Below are 20,109 nucleotides of genomic sequence, written 5' to 3' on the forward strand. Positions count from 1 at the left end.
ATAAACATGCACCACTGTACCTGAGTGAGGTCATATTTCTATATGAAGCAGCACAGAGAATGAGTGAATGGCTAGAGACAGAGAGAGGTAGAGAGTCAGGATAAGCTCAATTTCCCACAAGGATTTTATACTTATTTTAACTGTAAAAGAAGATTCTTAAATGGGTTATCATTACCACACACTGATACCCCAGTTCTTGTACCTCTATCTTCATCTCTCTACACATAAATTCAATAAATGTCAATCAAAATTGCTCATGAATTACTATCAAATTATCAGAATGGATAAAAATGACATTGTACTAAATACTTCCAATAATTGGAATGGCTTCATCTCAGTATTCAAAGAAGAGATCAGTAGAAGTAAAATTTCCCATAATTGACTTTATTCTTTTTTTCCTCAGGTGAAGAGAACCAGGACAATTATAAGTGTTGTACCCATAAAATATTTCCTCTGTCCTATTATTTAAATTAATATGAACTAATTATTGAATGTGAACAATTAATGCATCCATTCATTCATTGAGTCATTAAATAATTACTGAGTGCCTACTAAGTGAATGTGAGAATATAAAAGTATCTAGGTCATGAATTCTTCAAAGATTTTGTGGGCTAATGGGGAGAGAAGATTTTATTAGCCTGGGGAAGATAATTGTCAGAAAAGAGGCTCAAAATTTCATCAGGATTCAAAGATCATGTTCACCTATGACTAAGGCAAACAGAAATACAATACTAAGGTGGAATTCTAGTTGAATCCCCCAAATTGGATAGGATTTTGAAATGCACCATTGGAAGAGAATAGGCCATCATGATGGAAATAATGTATACTGTAAGTGATGTTGGAATGGCAGGAAAGTGCAGGGTTGGAGAAATGATTACTCCAGTTGAAAAATCAGGGTGGAGGGAAAGGATGATGTAATCTGAGCGCTATAGCTGGCACAGTTACTGGGAAAAATAGTTCAAAGTTTAGCAAGAGATTTTAAGGAAGGACAATTCAAAATTCCGAACACTGCTGAGCCTCGGACTTTATTTAGATGGCAAAGGGAGTTACTGAAGATATTAGAACACAACAGGAAGACTGATACAGTGTTGGTAAGGAGGCTGGATGGAGGTAGGGACACCAGATAATGAGTTATTACATTAAAGGGAAAAGCTAGACAAAAACTAAAAATGGAAATGAAAATGGAGAGACAAATGTCAGAAGTATTGGAAAAGTTAAGTCATTAGACCTACGAATAGTTTGAATGTAAGGTGTGAGATAAAGAATAGAGTTAAAAAGTGATTTTGAAATCTCAATGTAGGTAGCAGGCAGACTTGTGAGAGTTATAAAGCAGGGAAGTCTTCCAGAAGTAGTTTCCTGGGTGGGGGTGGGGACAGTGCTGCTTTGATTTTACCATCTAGAAATCCAGGGCAAACCTAGAGATGAGGATTTGCAGGTATTTTTAAAGAATGAAAAAAAATTGTTGTAGAATTCAACCCTTCATATACCAAAGAAGACTAATGTTTTTCAAGCTAATAGGGCCATTACTTAGTCAAACTGCTGACCACTGCTCAACTCTTTAGTAAATATTTCTTAAAGACAGATGTTACATCTCAGAGCAAAATGTCTGTGTGAATTGCCTCTTTGATTTCAAAATTGAATATTTTAGTATGCTCTTTAGATATGATCATGGAGGGTGTTTATTGCTCAGATCTGTGGGAAGTTACTTATAAAGTTTCCATGTCTATCCCTAAACTCAAATGTGTTAGAGAAATATTAGCCAATCTCCATGCTTTTGCTTTTAGTAATTTAATATCACTTATTTAAACAGTTAGAGAAAAGAGCAACTTAGACTTTTTCACCAGAAAATGCATTAAATAAACAAATGTTTATTCCCCACGGATTATAGATTATTTTCTTCTATCTAGTGGGACATGCATTTTGTACAAAAAAAGGCTTAATTTGTCTCCTAAAGAAAAGTTGTCTTGGTGTACATGGATGAGCTCTGACCTGCAGATGTTTCTTTATGGGTATGCAATAAAAAGATTAAAATTAAAAGATAATGATACAAATTTGGGGGCCAAAGTCAACTGCTCCCTGGGGTGAGGGACACTGCCCTTCCTATAGAAAAGGCTCAGAAGTTAACCTCTGCAGATTTCCCTCCCTGTTAGGCATTCACAACAAGAATTGATGAAAACGTCAATTGTACCCAGATTTTCTGTTTAAACTCTAACCCTCTCACAGTGAAGCATCTACAATTGTACTTTCTCCAGTCCAGCCATAGGAAAGTGAGTCAGTGTGTGTGACTTCAATTTTTCCCCCAAAATGCCACTTCAAAGAGTTTGTGGAAGCCTCCTAAGTTTCCCTAAAGTCTGAGCTATTCCAAGTCTACAAAGCAGTTGTCCTTTTGATGTATGCTATTTTTTAATTAAAATGAAAGTGAGATGTTTAAGAGGCACAAAAAGTACATATGAATAAACAGGAAAGCTGAGTCAAAAAACTAATTATACCTAGACACTTGCTTTCTGCTCCTGTAAAGCAGGGCTGGGAGTGTTTGCTCTTAATTGCTTTATGCTCCCTGTTTTTGAGAAAGGAAAACTCTTCCAACACTTCATTTATCTGCTTTTCGTTGATGGCTCCCAAACCCCAGCCTCTGTTCCCTAAACCCCAGGTTCATATTATTGGATCCCTTATAGCACACTTTTACTCCAATTCCAAGTGTTTAATGCTAGATGCAATATTACATCTCCTCTGAATTTTTACTGCTTCAACTTCCCTGCCTGGCTTCTGTCCTTGGACTTCTCTTTGTCTCTCTCTTTTTAATTTTTTTTTCAGTAGGTAGTAGCCTTTCTATTGTCTATTACTCAAGTGTCCCTTTTGACTTCACTTATCCAACATCGTTTAATAAATAACTGAATGTTCTTCCAGTCAACTCTAAACTTTCGTTCTTTTTCATTGGTACCAGGGATTGAACCCAGGGTGGCTTAACCACTGAGCCACATCCCAATTCCTTTTATGTTTGTTTGTTTTATTTTCAAAGAGGGTCTTGCTAAGTCCTTAGGGACTCACTAAGTTGCTGAGGTTGGTCTAGAACTTGCAATCCTCCTGCCTCAGCCTCCTGAGTTGCTGGGCTTACCAGAATGTACCATCATGCTCTGCTCACCTGCAGTCTTGAATACTATATTCATTTTGTCTCCATGGTACATTGGTGCTGTTCCCCAGATCTAGCATCTCCATTTGTCATTATGAAGTAATATCGCCTGTACTTTCTTCTGGTCTCATTTCTTCCATGAGACTGAAGTTCACCAAAACCTTCTATTTTTCTGATTTTTCTAAGACACATTTAATCTACAAACTGGTCCTTTGTCTTTATAGAATTTTTTAATCTCTTAATCTGTTTCTATTAAATTAGAAGACATTTTTATCAAGCAAATTTTCAATTTATGTTACCAAGTTCAATGCCACTGAGTTTCAGATTAAGCATGTCAAAGGAAGCCTTTGAGCTATGGGCATTTTATACACATATACACGTTTTAAGCACACAAGACTGTGAATTAAATCCTCTCAAATAAATGTCATGAAAGACTTGTGAATTTGACATCTTGTCACTCCAATTTTACTAGAAATAAGAGGACAAATTGGACTACTCATTCTTCTGTATTTATCAGTGCAATCAACAGAATAAGGCACACCATGGATGTATGTACAAAACAACACAACTGCCCCAGGGTCAATCATGTGCTGACTACATACTATATATTAAATGATTTATATATATTTTCTGTAATCCTCATGGCCTCATGAGGTGGGCATTATTAATTTCATTTCACAAATGAAGAACCTGACTCTAGCAGAAATTGGAGATGGCCAATAAGTGACAGGACCAAAGTTTGTAGGAAGATATAACTAAAAAAAAACTGTACACTATTTCTTACTCCTTATTGCTCAACTACTGGGGAAGAGATACTTCTGGTTTCGTCTCTGGTCTTTTGTAGATAACACTTTTAAGGGGAGTACAATGCTTACATATGTATACGATGCTAGGCACAAAGTTATCGAGAGTCCTTCCTTCCTTTCCCCTTCCTTCCCTCCCTTTCTTTCTTGGGCTGGGGATCAACTCAATGCTTCAAGGATGCTAATCAGGCATTCTCTACTGAACTACATTCCCAGCCCCCATTACTAAAATTTCTTTAACAAACCTATTTCCAGAATATTTGTGGTTGGCTACTGGAGACATGTTCTCTGCATCTTTTACCCAAAATGCCCCAACTCCACCTTATCGATTGTGTGAATGGCCTATTTAAAGGATAAGAATACAATCAGTTACTTGGCTTGAAAAGGAGATGGCAGACTACCTTCAACTCTACAGAAAACTTGACCTTTAATGAATGTCCACCTAGGTTCTGGTTCCCATAGGGTCATTAAGAAGTACATCCTCCTTCTAAGCACAGGACTTCACCTGCAAGGACCCATTAGTGTTAATGGGTTGGTTTTTGTTCTTCCAATCACTCCAAGGATCAAAAGGAGAAGCTGCAACTTTGATGAGGTGGTAATGGTTCACAGGACTGAGACCACTTAAGAGTTTCCTTTGTTCTCTTTGTATGGCAGCCCACCAAGGGACTTTAGACCACTATCTGCTATGTGCAGGGTTTATGAAGAGTGTTCTAAGTGGTGGTGCTAAGTGCAGCTTCAGTAATGAAATGAGTGTGAGTCCCTACTTATAAAGCCAAACTCATCTACCTTGAGATGTTTGGGGCTTGCATGTTATGCTGCTTGAATTGATATTTTCTGCTCTTTAGTAACACAGGGGAAAAATTACTACTTGTCTTCACTGAGCTTTAAAAAGTTATCAGGCAAATATGTTTGCTAATAGAAAAATACGTGTTGTGGTAGGAAGTGGGGAGAGGAAGGAAGGAAGTGCATTTTAACATTAGCTCTTTCTTCCAGTGGTGCCTTACCTTTCTCCATTGTTTCTTGATTTTTTTTGTACTGTGACCTCAAGTCATTATGTGACTGAAAATGCATATTGGGTACTCATTGTTTAGAGCCCAGTACCAGGCACCATGGGAGAATCTAAAACAAATTAAGACTTAATCTTTCTTCTCCAGGAAGTTGCAATCCGAAGGAAGAAGACAAGTTATCAAAGTCATTGCATGAATAACTTTCAGCTCTGAAGTTCTACATCTGTAAAGCCCAAAGCAGAGCCTAAAACTTTATTCAATTCCCCACCATTCTCTAATATTACATGTTTTAGGCCTGGAGCAGAGTTAAAATTTCCTAACCAATTTAGTTCAACACATGGATGCAGGGAGCAAACATGTCCTTGCATTGATATTTGACATGTAAAAGTCTAAATCTCAACCCACATTTTCTGATGTGCAAGAAAGGTAACTTGATTTTTCTGTAACTCACCTTGGTTTCTATTTTGAGCTCTGATTCATTGAGTTACTGAAAATATAATCTCAGGCAATTTCAGTCTCCTTCTTTCCCTGGAGTTAAATCTAAATTATTTGGGGCAGGGGCAGAATTTCCATGGTACTTTTGGGAGGCAGAGAGAAGTAGCATGGAAGCCAGTTTCAAATATTCTAGACTCAACTCAGGTGCTCACTGAATTGCTACCGAGCCTCTTTTTTCTTGTGCATGCAACCTCAATAGGTCAGGCTTTTTCTGCTATTTTTGGACCATTTGAAAATGGTTCTGTTGTTCCCACACCACAGTGGAGGATGGAAGGCTGTCTAGCCCCAGGTATGTCTAAATGCACCATACAGCCATTTCTTCTAAGGAATCTCACTGCTGTACCCAGTTCTCTGGGGGAAATGCGCGCAGATCTACATTACTCCCCTAACCCCACCAGAGCTCAGCTCTTAAACTGGAAAACCATGCTTTCTTTTTGGTCTTCACCAAATGATCGTGTACACTTTGTCATGGGAGAAGGGTCCCAAGATTTCCCTGAGAAGGGGACCTCAACCGGGGATAAGTGGGGTTCTTGTCAAAAATCTCAGAAAGGGATTTAGGGACCTGCATCAGATAGAGGTGCAAACAGAATTATTGAGGAAAGTAATGATTATACATTCAAAGGGAAAGAGAGAGAGTGAGAGCCATGTTCTGGCCAGGCATTCGGATGTTACAGAGGGACAGTAGTAGGGGCTGAACTAGAGGTGGAATCAGGGAGGAGTTACTCAGGTTCACTATGGTTTTCTTGGGGTTGCCCCTCGCCATCTCATCATGCTTCTTTCTGTGGCAAGGATATGGGTGCAAGGATGGAGACTGGGTTGCTCAGGAGTCGTTCATTCTGCATTTCAGTGAATTATGGATGTTCCTATATTCCAGGGGTTCTTGGGCAACTCTTTTTTGAAATTCAGTTTTTTATTTTTATTAATTAATTGTTTATTTTTCTGTCTTCCGAATTCCTATTTCAACTTGACTGTGTTCCTTCAACGTTTTCTCCTGCTTGCCCAAATAGGGTACAGGAAAGACTTACTCTCCTCATATAAATGCCTACGTATTCTATTTCATTCCTAGAAGAGTCTAGGCTCTTAAGATTCAAACACAAAAAGCTAATTTTGTATCTTTGATTTATGACTCACATCCTTTCTGAGGCAATTCTAACACAATGGTTTGAAATTTAAGTGAGAGGAAAGACAAAGGAGAGAACGGAAATTTGAGGGGGGGAAATCAAATAATATTTCAAAATAGTATCCTATCTCAGACCAAAAACACACTATCCTTTAGTATTAAGGAAAATGGTTGGTAGTCAATAAATCTTTATTTTATTTAAGAGATAGGGGAAGTAAACACTCCAGTATGTTTGGTACAAATTATACAGGATCAATGACATCCTAGTGAAATACAGTTTTAGTTAGTAACTTTCAGGGACAAATTTCCCAGTTTCTAAGGCTAAGTGGCACTGAGAACAACACAGGATCTCTCTGTTTCAAAGTACTCATCAATACAATTCAGGAGTGTTGGATCTGTGGTTAGATTTTACCCTGCTCACAGGTTAATAAGTCAGTTTATTCTTGTTCCATGGGTGCTAGAAGAAGTCTTGAGATTTCCGGGTGGAGGACCAAGGACTTTGTTTCTCATACTGCAACAAATAGCTGTGTTTCTATCAGTTCTTCTTGTTCCCAGGCTCCTGAGGACAACACAGAGGGGCCTAGTTGAACATAGCAGAGGTTTTGCGCTACAACTAGGAAAAAAATGTGACAAGTGACATGAAGTTGGATAGAATGGTTGAGAGAGAAAATTCAAATTGCAAGGAGAAGCTAGAGAAGTAGCTGAAATGCTAATGTTTTTTTTTTTTTTTTTTTTTTTTTTTTTTTCCTTTTTAAAATGTCTTCTTTATTAATGTAAATAGAACTATAAGAGGTTGATGTGGGATGTTATTTAAATACCAACTTCTTTGTTACATTTTATTTGCATTTCCAACATTGAGTTTTTTCCCCTTATTTCAATGTGGTTTAGTGGTCCTCAGTTTGGCTGTTACACCTGGCCTGTATTATTCAAAGAATTTTCTTATGAGAGATGGGAGAAATACTCTGCCTTGTGTATTTTGCGTAATTGTGAGTATTTTTTAAAGCATTCTTTGCAGAGCCTATGCCAACACATCAAAAATGCAGGCTGAAATGAAATGCTAATGTTTTGTTAACAGAATTTGTAGGCAGGAGTACTGGAGTATAGAATTCTGAGGTCATTCTCCTTAGGTTCTGTAGTGATTAGGTGGTTATCACAGAAAATTCATTATATCTACTGAATGCCAACTGAAAATGGTGAATAATTGGCTATAGGAAAAGAGACAGAATCAGACATAGATTGCACTCTGTTTTTCAAGTAGTAACTCCTAAAATTTGGAATTCCCAACCTTGAGATCTAAAGATGACAAAGCCCAGCAAAATGTTCCATTAGAAAATGCTGTAAAATTGGAAAAATAAATCAATAACTTGTTCACAAATACCAGAGCAGTATAAAGAGCCAAAAGTTGTATTACCTAACTTTTAAAAAAGGAAATACCTGAAGAAGGACCTAATATTCAGTTATACACACACTATTACTAGAGTTGGTTAATAAACAGGATATAGGGGCCAGAACAACAGTCTTAGAAACAGTACAGAAGGTGGTGTTGGCCACCAGAGAGAACTTGAGCTTCTGATTCACTGAATGACCCAGGGTTCTCTAAGCAGAAGTTAATTTAATAAGAAGGTTTGTGCAAGAGTGTCTACTATATGCTTTCAGTCTGAGGGGTGCTTCCTTTGTGTTATCTGATTTAATCCCCATAGCCACCCCACAGAATAGGTTTTATTGTTCCCATTTTGAAAACTAAGATACTAATGATCAGAGAAGCTTTACCAAGAGTTGGTAAATAACTGGGTTTGAATCTCAGTGCTGGGGTATGCATCTGTACAGCCCATGTTCTATCCACTTCCCATGTCGAACTTGTTTAGATCTTCTGGAAATAAAGAAATTTCTCCTAGTGCTAATCTATTATTCATATATTTTTATTGTTTCACACTTTTAGGAAAATAGTCATAAAGTTATGTTTTGTGAATTTAATAAAAAATAAACCTCACTACTTTTTCTTCCTTCTACTGTTGTTTAATGTCAATGACATGTTACTTTTGTGACAAAGACTTTGATTTTTCCACAGGTGACTTGTATATAGGAGGAGTGGCTAAAGAAACATACAAATCCTTGCCAAAACTCGTCCATGCCAAGGAAGGCTTTCAAGGCTGCCTGGCATCGGTTGATTTAAACGGACGGCTTCCGGACCTCATCTCAGATGCTCTTTTCTGCAATGGACAGATTGAGAGAGGATGTGAAGGTACTTGATCTTTTTCATCACACTTGAAATTATTCTAATTCCACCATTAAATGAGAACAAATCTCATTACCCAGCAAAATTCTGCTAACTGGTAGAACTCCCCTTTGGAAATCCTTATCCATACATTTTAATCAGCTTTTTTTGTTGCTATGGCCAAAAGAACGGACAAGAACAACATAGAGGAGAAAAAGGTTATTTGGGGCTCAAGATTTCAGAGGTCTCAGTCCACAGATGGCCAACTACATAGCTTTGGGTCTGAGATGAGGCAGAACATGATGGTGGAAAAGTGTAGAGGAGGAAAGCATCTCAAGACATGGAACCAGGAAGCAGAGAGAGAACTCTCCTCACCATAGACAAAATATAAATCCCAAGGACACTCCTCCAGACACACCCTATCTGCCTATAGTCACCACCCAGTTAATTTCTATCAGTAGATTAATGCCCTGTCTAGGTTAAGGCACTCATAACACAATCATTTCACCTCTGAACTTTCTTGCATTGTCTTACACATGAACTTTTAGGGGACAGCTCATATCTAAACCATAACAATATGTTTTGATCTTTTCATCCAATCATCTTAAATTTTTTGTACTGATTGTAAATCTACTCTGGTGCCTGATGTAAAATAGGACCTATTATCTGTGAATCTTGCTATTTTCTATTTCTTTGTATTCTATAGTTCATTTAATTAGCATGTTAATCAGTTCTGCAATGCTTGCTTTATTGCATTGAATACATATCCCATTTAAACTAGAAAAAATATATTTATTCCAGTATTAATCAACTTGAACCCACTTTGAAAAATCTACATTCAGTGGGGTATGAAACAACCGTAAAGTTCAGATACCCCATTCTCAAATCACTATTTGATATGTGTGTACCTGGAAATAAGAGTGTATCCAGTGTACTATCTGTTTGGTAAAAATACACTTTTTATATTACCCAAGGCTCAAATTTCACACTTCAGAAATGCTCTCAACTATCTGCCATTCTTTTGTGATATCAGACCAAGATCTGTAGGAGTATTTTTTTTGATTATTGCTTTCATTTTAGATAATTTTCACATCAACACCTCTGATTATTTGAGTCAATTCAACCTCACCAATGTAGTGTAATCTCATCATCATGATCATGTGACTCTGGATATGTTGCTGCTCCTCTTTTAATGTTGAGCAGAGTTTAGTCCATTTTGAGAATATTTGATCCATAAGGAGATTTCCTAGGAGAGAGGAGAAAGAAGCAAATGTGAATTCCTATCCCCCAGGAAATTATGAATCATTTCTTCTTGGCCAAAAAAATGTCATTATATTTAGTAATTACCTAAGTGCATGGAAATTTTTTATTTGAAAACACAGTTTTTTCTTTCTGAAGCATCTGTTTCTCTGAAAAGTTAGGTGAAATTCAAACTGTGCTGAAGCAATAAAGGAAGATCAGGTTTGGGTGGTACCAGAGGTTTAACCCAGGGGCATTCTGTCACTGAGCTACATCCTTAGCCCTTTTTATTTTTAATTTTGAGACAGGATCTCCGAAGTTGCTGAGGTTAGTCTTGAATTGGGCATCCTGCCTCAGCCTCCTGAATAGGTGGGATTACAGATATGCACCACTATGCCCTATTTTAATTCATTTTTAAATATTATCACCATATTTATTTTCTTTATTTCAAATTTTCACAGAGCACTTTTGTAAAACAAAAAGAAAATATGTTTTCTCCTTGTACCAATAAATAAAGGCAACAAAACCATTAAGTGAAGAAATTCCTCAAGCAGATGGAGATAAGGATGTGGACATGACTTTAGTTCTTAGAGGTGACCTAATGATAAATTGTTCATAAATCTATTTTAAAGTAAAAGGTCCTCCACACTTTTTGGAAAATATTTTTCAAAACTAGGCTCTTTTACAAGTTTCTTGGTAAGTGCTTCCTCATCTACAAGAAATGGTAAGGATGGACAGACAGACACAGTCACTGACAGCTGATGTTCATGAGTGGGTAGAAGATTAGGGGGGCAAGATGTGCTTACAGAGGGTAGTTGCAGTATTGACCTTGGTGTTGTTCTCCAACCTAATCTAGTAAGCAATTTGGTTAGGAAGATTAATTCCACATCCTCTTGATAGACTTAAATTACAGTCTCCACATTTTAACTCATTTAGTTGAGGACAGTGTTGGTTCTTTCCATAAGGCTTTAAATTTCTGAGCTTTAATAATTTCACCCCTTTTCATCCATTTTTTCTTTACTCTTAGACTATTACCATGTTCCTTCCTTTCTGCACTAACATTTCCCTGATTCTTGCTTTCCAATATATAGGTTAACAACTTTATAATTTTAGATGTACTTGTTATAAGTATAACTGATGAGAGTCATGTGTTTTCAGGAGTAGCAATTAAATTGTAGATATCCAGTAAATTATTTCCTTGAAGATAGTTATCTCATGGAGCATGAGTTCAAATCACACTGGAATCAATTTCCATAACAATAGAAATAGTATAGCAATCAAATAACATCTTGTCAAAATTTTCTATCATTCCTACCCAATAAGACCCATAAATCTTTAAGTTCTGGTATGCAAAAAAGTTCTTGACCTTTCCTCAATAATCACTTGCTGCCTTTCATTTCTAACTTATTTCAATCAGTAATAGTTGATTTAAAAAAAAATAAAATACATATCAGCTAGGGGAGAAAGCTTATCCTGTCAAAGTCTCTTTAATGTCTCTCAAACTTTAGTTTATATCAGAATCACTTGGAAACTTTTTCAAATCCAAACTCCCAGATACCACCACCAAGGTGCCTGGGAAGGAGCCCTAGAATTTAAGTCTCTAACAGGTGCTCAAGTGATAGAGATGCTGCAGGATCCACACTTTGACAATTACTGCTTTTAATGTCATTTTCCTGCTTATTTAACAGAAATGAGAGGTTGACAATCAAAAAATAATCAGGTTCACTAAAGTCAAGATAACTTCTCTACAAAAAGTTGGTAAAAAATTACACTATCTTTTTGTAGACCCACAACAATCAGTCCTAGACTACTTCATAAGTGACAGAAATAATTCTCTATTTAATTAGGATAACCATCATTTATTAAGCAATCATAGCAATATGTTTACATGTACTCTCATTTAAATCCTGAAAATGCTATACATCAGGTATTATTGTCTTTTTTAATGAGTAGATTGAGCCTCAGAGATGTATAGTGACAACTCTAAGGTTAGATGCTTAATGACAGATATTTCAAACTAATTTACCTTCCTTGAAAGTCCAGGCATCTAATCACCATCCCCTATTGTTCTTTGGTTTACACAGATTATAGTTTTTGTCTCATTTTCCTCTCCTTTTCAGAAATATCCTTTTTTTTTTTTTAATCACTTAATACAAATGTCCTTTGGCTTGTTCCCAATTTTAGTGAGTGATAAAAAAAAAGAAAGGAAGAAACATTATGTAACTAAAGGGAGAATAAATTTAAGGTTCTGTCTTGTGCAAATGCCTGTCAGTGTTTAAGTATTGTTCTAGAAGGTGAGTACTTTGAAAAATGTGTCTTGTCAGGCATAGGCATGCATTCTCTTATAATACCTGAATATAAAAAGACTGTTGTGATAATGAAAACAATAATAAAAATAAAGGATGTGTTTGTGCTCACAGAGGTTTGGCAGGTATTCTGAGTTACATTTGTACAGTGTGGGCAGATTAATTTCTAGGATTGCAGTTTTACTATTTTTAGAGTTTAGCATTGTTTCACAATTGCAGTTCTAATGCTTTTTGAAGAAACAACAGCAACACTCTGGTTCTTCATTAGTTCTTGCTCCTGTCTTTCCTTCAGCCATGCAGGCCAGGAAGCAAATAACCATCTGATCAGGCAGCATTAGGCCTGAGTGAGGATTGCTGCCTCACTCATCCCAGGAAGGAGTGTGCCAAAGAGGGTTGCTTTGAGAGACTTTATTTTTTCAAAAACACTCATTATTCTCAGTCTCAAATATGAGTAGACCACTTACCTCTCATAGGTTGGAATAACAATAAAAAATGAGCAATTTAGTTGTGCTCAGTACTTTGATGCAAAGTTGAGAAATGGTTACATCTATTCAGGTTCCTGAGGCCTGAGAAATTATCATTATTATTGTTACTTACAAAAACTAGTTCTTGTTATTATGCCTATTATTATTATTATTACTACTACTTTTATATAATCAGAATTTATAATATTATGATTTCTGAATTTGTGAAAATTCACATAGGTAAGGCTAAATCCAATCATTTCTTATGAAGAATACATTTATTGAGAAAGTTCTCATAGAAATGTGATTGTAAGGTGCATGCTTAAAACCCATTTTACAAAAATATCAATTTATAGAGGCAATTCAGTTTTAATCAGTAAAGTAAGTACCTCAAAGCTTCTCTATTAGTAGTATCAAATTAGGCTGATATCTATTTTTATATTTTCAGAAAACCTAAAATTCTTGTTTATTAGAAAGTATCTTTAATTTATATTTGAAAACTATTTAGTTGGAATCCATTCCATTCCCACCCTAAGCTATCCTTTTTTTAGTGAATCTTTACTGTAATAATTATTCATCAGGCAGTTTGTTAGGTCTGAAGACAATCATGAAGGTGTAGTCCATGTGGACATAACTCTGAAGTCCTTGAGTAGTATATACCCAACTGGAAAGAGCAAGGATGAATATTCCACACTGAAATCTTATAAAGGAATTTGCTCTATGGAGAGTTATTTTACAGTTTGTTTTTTCCATCCTCACTATTTTTATCCACTTCAAATGCTATATACATTTTGGTAGTTTGGCATTATGGTAAAGTCCTACTGTTGGCAGTGAATGACTGGTATAACAGTTTTAAGCCTTAATTGCAAGAGAAAGATAAAAGACCTAGGGAGAGAAACATTGAAAGGGATAATTGGTCTGTTAATGACCACAGTCTACATTGTATCCACACAAGACAAATGGTACTGCATGTTCCAAATAAGCAATATAGTCAATTTGGTAATGCATTCAAATTTATCCAAGAAAGGAAAAATTACAAAAACCCTTTTTAATTTTCCTTCCTTACATATCACTGGTTCAATTAACCATTATGTACACACACTTACAAATACTCACATATGTACAGTAAAATTCTAATAAGTTGCTGCTTTCTCATTTGGCTTCTCTTAAGATTTATGGCTGTTAGATTTAATTTGTTTGCTGTACATAGCATTTTTCTCCCCTTTATAGCAGCATGCTCTTTTGAATCTGAACGTTCTTCTGTGTTTGCCCCATTTCAGTATTGCTTACTAACATTTACTATATTTTGCTTTTTTTTTTTTATTTTGCTGACAAAGTTGCATTGATGAAAGCTGACTTGCAAGGTAGATAGCCCTGTATGTATATAACAAGACTGAAACCCCATACTACACAGTGGAAAACCTAAAATAACTTTTTTTACATTTTTGCTGTAACTGTTATTCGGGTTCAGATTTCATTTTTTTCCCTTCTCAAAATCTCCTTTTGCAGCAGTTTGCATAAGGCTTTCAGTCTTGAACATGTTTGTATAGTGATTGCCTTTAGTGCTTCAATCATACTTCTTTAGTTCTCTGTTTTCCAGTGTTCTAGTTATGATTCTTTAGAACTAGACTAGCATTCTTTTGACTTGTATGTTCAATGGGGGCATGCCATCTGTATGGAGTTTTTCATTTTCTGTTTAATTGCATGAGATCGTTAAAGCATGCGAATTGATACTTGCCAACATACCTATCCAAAACACCCAGCAATCATAACTTTATCCATAGTTTGTGCAGGGAAACATCTGGAACTTCTAGGGCATTTCTGTATAACTCTCTTTGGTTATTTTGCCAATCTTTATCTCAATTTCATGAAGTTATAATCTCCATTTTTCATGGTGTTTCTATTTCATTGGTCTGAAGTTAAGGAGATTCATTCATTTTCTAAAAATCCAAATGGTGATAGAGAGTTATTGATGATGGAGTGAGATTACCTGCTACCATGATCGTATTACTAGCTATGCACTTGCTTTTACTATTTGTTGGTTTAGTTTATTGCTATCATGTATTTTGTCATAAACTTGAAACTTAAGAAAACTTTCATGTTACAGTTTCTCAGCTCCTAATTCAGGTGTGTGAACTAGAACTTTCACAACTGGTTTGGACAAGTAATTTGAGGTGTTGGCAACTACTCTATGTGATCTAGCTCACATGTAAAATGTTTTAGATTGTTTTTAAAAACCCAAGTTTCCTTTGGAATGTTTCGCAGGGCCCAGCACAACCTGCCAAGAGGACTCCTGTTCCAATCAAGGTGTCTGCTTGCAGCAGTGGGATGGCTTCAGCTGTGACTGCAGCATGACTTCCTTCAGCGGGCCACTCTGCAACGACCGTGAGTACCTCGTCACCCCTTGTCACTGCTTCTAGCTACTGACCTCTGTCTAGGGTCTAAAAGTGGAAGTCCTTATGTCATATCCAACTGAGCTCTCATAACCAATAGAAGCAGTTCTTTCTACTGGAAGGTCATTTCCCACATATTAAATTATTATTCTGGGATGCCATTAGCAATGGGCTGTGATGATGATAATTCTTTAGGTTTCCACAGCAGGTTGGTTGGTTTGTTTCATGTCATTCAAAATAACTTTTTTTTTGTTTTTTCCATTTTCTATATTTGGTGATGCTCCTATTTTTTTGAAACTTCATAGTGCTTTATATTAAATCACATTTAATTTTGTGAGATATCTTCAGGACTGTGATCTTGGTGACTGGCTCCAAGTGTTACATTTTTCTCTATTTCTATATCTAAGTCCACCTTTGCTTTCACTTTAAAAACAATGTGTTTAATCTTTGTCCTTCAAGTACTCTCCCTTGATTTTAGCCACTTACATTTTCCTCCTTTAGTCCCTTGATGTAAGCATGACAATGAAATGCAGCATTTGCATTCTATCAGATCACACCTGCTATTGTCTAATCTATATTATAGCAGCCAGGGTGGAATTAATTGGTCCTTAGGACAAAGTTTTGCTTCTTTCAAATAGTCTTGCTTTAAAGCACTTTATCAAAATGCAAAAAGCATTTCCTACAACACATTTCCTTCAACTGTGGTAAAAGAATATCCCTGACAAAGCTTCCTGTTTGCAAAGTAGATTACATGCTTTATGTTATAAATGCTACAACTTGTAAAGTTAATGTTCTAGGTGATGGGATAGGGTTGCCCTGATTGAAGGTCTGTGGTTTCACAGCAGAGGCTAAACTTGAGTGTGGATTTAAAGAATTGTCTAGAGTTTGTTTTTTCTGACCTCGTCAATTTGGACTTTATTCATGTCAGTTTATATGAATGTCAATGTTGGGTCAAACCAAAATATTCCACTGAACAGAGTTGTTGTAGCCTACAAAGATGGTTTAACAGTCTCAGGTTTTTCATCCAAAATATTGACTACAAGAGCAAACAACTAATATGTTAGTAAAGAGTAGATTTATACTTGGAAGAATGTAATTCCCATGCCATCAGAGATTGAGAACTATCGATCTCCATTTCACTAGTGTCATCTTCCAAAGAATTATAGTAAACCTGAAGCAATAAAAAATGTATTCAGACTGTCATATATTTGCAAACCCTCTATTTCTGCAAATCAAATCACACTTAAAAACAATAACTATTTTGAATTATATAAATAATCTTATACAAAGACTCACTAAATACCAAAGTATGCAAAAAACCAGAGAGAGCAATGTTTAAACCTTATAAAAGCTTTAATAACAACATGCATATACATCTCTAGAGCAGTAACTTTCTGCATTTTTCCCTATCCCATAGAAAATAACATAAAGTTATTTTCCAGGACAACCAGAAGACTGAAATTTTGTTGATTTTATTATGGCAAATTTTTTAGTCCTGAATATGATTCTGACAGATGTATGACTACATGTGGTAGTTGAGAGGGCTTTCTGATATGAAATATTTTTCATTTTGCTAAAGAACATTCTCTGCCAAATTTTGCTTAATCTAGTTTCCATGTTTTACAAAACAGTTGCCATTTGGTTGTGTCAGACTGTGCATCCACATATACCAGTTAAATATGAAGAATACAATTTTCCGGAAGTATTTGTTGGGCTTTTCCTAAAGGAACATCAAGATCCAACCCTGGGTATTATGCTGTCTGAATCATTTTTTACAGAAAACTATTTGAATGCTGTTCTTGGGTGATAGTAGTAGTGATGGCAATGATAAAGGTATTTGTTATTTTCTTGTAAATAGGTAAATGTCGTTCAATAAATGTGTCTTCTGATATGCCTCTTGCACAAATCAGCATTAAAATTACTTTGGAGAGCTCAGAATGCATGCATTTTGATTATATCATTACCTCTTGCTGGGTTTTCTGGAAATGTGAAATGATTCCATGGTTCTCACCTTGAAGTTTTTGGTGATGATGCTATTTAGGCAAAAATCAATATTTAAAAGTAAATATTATTTTCATATCAATTATAATTAGTAGAAGGTACAATAGTAATTCTTACTCTGAAGACATGTAAATTGAAGCTTGAAGTATCTTGCCACATTTTCCTCACTTTTTAAATTGATCCAAATACATCTATGGCTATATCTCACTGTTTTCTATAAGATGTACAAATAGAATTAATGTGATTCCTTGAATTTTAGCAAACTCCTTTTCTATATAGAGATTGGCTTTTTTTTTTTTTTTTTTGGGACTGCAGCCTTCAACTTCATAGGAAATGATAACAAAAAAGGAAATAGGAACATATATTTTTAATATGGGAAAGAAAACACCACATTAAACATGAAAACCTTTCTCCAAAATACAACTTCTGAATGTCATCTATCTGATAAGTCTCAAGGAATGGGTTATAGTAACTTTTTTTATATGTATTAGCCTGGAGATATAATTAACAATGAGAAGATGGGAATACTTTATAGTATGCAAGTGTAATCTTGGATAAATCATACTAATTAATTGAACTGAAAGGAAGTTTTCAAGAAAGAGACATTTGTGCAAAGTGACGCCAAAGGCTATTTGAAGAAATGCATTTGTGAGAAACTTATTCTTCCCTGGAAATTTGCCCCCTGAGTGACACACTCATTAACCAAAATGGGGGTACCTTGTATCCAACACTAACAAATTTTAGGTATGCTTATCCTTTTCTCTGGTTTATTGCAGTCATTTCCTGGTTGTCTTCCCCCTTCTCTCCCTCCCTCTTCCAATTCATTTTGTATTTCTCTACTAGTCCTGTTCTTCCTATTCTCCCTGATTTAAATGTCACTGGTCTCTCCTGATTCTCTCAACCAGAGGCAATATTTTTCCTCCTCTGATGTCTTATGGAACTTTGTACTGCTTTATCAGCCATCACTTTCTACCTTATAGTTTCTTCTGTCTTATCTCCCTTTAAGATTATGCACTTCTTTCAATACAACATGTCTTTCCTTTTTAATTTCTTCTTCCTTTTCATAAGCCCAGTATTTGTATAGCATGTTGCATGTAATTGGCGATAATAGCACTCACTAAACCAATGTAGACTGACTGCATAAACTTTCAAAACAATTTCTGGCACATCCTCTGGTCAACACTACTCTAGATTGTCACTCTGGAGTTCATAAACTTCCATGTTTGACCCTGGCCTTCATTTTCATACTTGTCTATTGCAGATCCTTGTCCATATGGTGTGTGACTGCCAATTTACTTACTCATGACGTTTTGTACAACATTACGCTTTCCAATTTCCTCAGTGTAGCATATGCTAATCTCTCCACCTGGGAAATGCTATCATTCCACCTGGATTGCATTCCTTTCACTATCTCTGCTTGAAGGAATATCATTTCCTTTTTAATCTCCACTTAAACTGTTTTATCCCATAGAAATGTTTTTGGTTCTCTGAGTTGGGCATTACCTTTTCTTTGGAAATCTTTGGCAATAGTGTGTTGTGCATATTATTGTATGTTGTTGATATTTGTGAACTTTCTCTTGGGCTGATGATTTATCAAGTGCTTACTGTATGTCAGGTCTGTGCTAGGAGTTTACATTCATTATGTAACATCTACACATCACCAATTCATGATTGCACACCACTCATCATCATCAAATCAGTGTGTTATTCAGTAATTCTTTTCTGTTTTTTCACACTGGTCCAGAATAGAATATAACCATATTAGCTAATTTAATGTCAGGTTGGAGAAGATGAATATGGCCATGATCACATGGAAAATAGCGAACATAATAACATTGTCACATTACATTAGAATGGAAATGTAGTGTGCCAAATTACAGTTCAGCTTCAACGATGTCTGTTACCATAAAGGAGTAATACATCATAGTGCTGTTACTTTGGTGCTATAACTTAGGAGGGTGTGGGTTCTGATAATAAAAAGACTATTTTCAGAATTCTAAATGTGGTTAAGGGAAAATCTGATAGATACTCATTATATCTTTTGTATGAGAATTACAAATATTCACAGAAGCAAGGATGAAGTACATTTGACTGAGACTTTTTTACCATGGCATTTATAAATACCTTAAGCATTGTTTCTTATCTTATTTTGTTGTTTGGAAAGAGAATCAATTACCCAGTGTCTAAACATCAATATCCAAAGTAATAAAAGTACATCATAATATATGTGAAAATATGGATCCAAGTAACATTTCTCTCCCTCCTCAAGCTACCAATAGTATTAAACTGTGAACTGATTTGCTGCTGGTGCCATATAAGGCTGAATTCACAATTAGCTATATGCACAGCCAAATACTTATTGTAAATGTAATGAGTCTTATTAACCTCAAATCACTCAAGTATTTTAAATGGAGATCCTTAAGCTGTTTAAAGCAATTTATAAGCAATAGTTACTGATAACACCTTAGAAAATCTATCTGTGGGGAAACAGGGTCAGATCTATCTCATAGTAAACTATAAAGGATTAAAATATTGTTCATAGCCAGCCAGAAAAATGCAATAAAAGACAGAAAAGAAAGCACAATATATGGTAGAGAAATGTAATACATAATGGAAGTACTGTCTTCTACTATTTTATATAAATTTATTTTGTTCTTATTGGGAATAGACATCATAAAAATAGGTACATGAAAGGAAACCGTTGGTCTTTTCATATTACACTCAGACAGCTAGAGTCTATGTCTACGCATTATGTCTATGTAAGAAAAGTTAAGTGGGAAGAAAAATCCCGAAACAGCAGAATAGAGCTTTGATGCATTTGAATTATCTAGATCAGTTCCTCCATTGTGCAGCTGCTGTAGGATCCATGACTCTAAGTAGACTTTTGCCTTGTGTAAATGCTACCATTTTGGCAGGCTTACCTTTCTCCTTTACCT

At 35.7% G+C, this 20,109-nt stretch overlaps 1 protein-coding gene across 34 annotated transcripts in view; it reads left to right on the plus strand.

Moving 5' to 3' along the window:
* The window catches only part of Nrxn1 (neurexin 1), a 1,060,789-nt gene that overhangs the window by 531,717 nt on the left and 508,963 nt on the right, over nucleotides 1-20,109 (plus strand). For all 34 annotated transcript variants that reach the window (XM_047521996.1, XM_047521998.1, XM_047521995.1 and 31 more), the window contains 2 exons: nucleotides 8,624-8,797; nucleotides 15,045-15,164. In XM_047521996.1, the coding sequence (XP_047377952.1) occupies nucleotides 8,624-8,797; nucleotides 15,045-15,164 (294 nt within the window). The remainder of the gene's footprint in view (nucleotides 1-8,623; nucleotides 8,798-15,044; nucleotides 15,165-20,109) is intronic.

Source organism: Sciurus carolinensis, chromosome 13, assembly GCF_902686445.1.
Source record: "Sciurus carolinensis chromosome 13, mSciCar1.2, whole genome shotgun sequence".
NCBI lineage: Eukaryota > Metazoa > Chordata > Mammalia > Rodentia > Sciuridae > Sciurus > Sciurus carolinensis.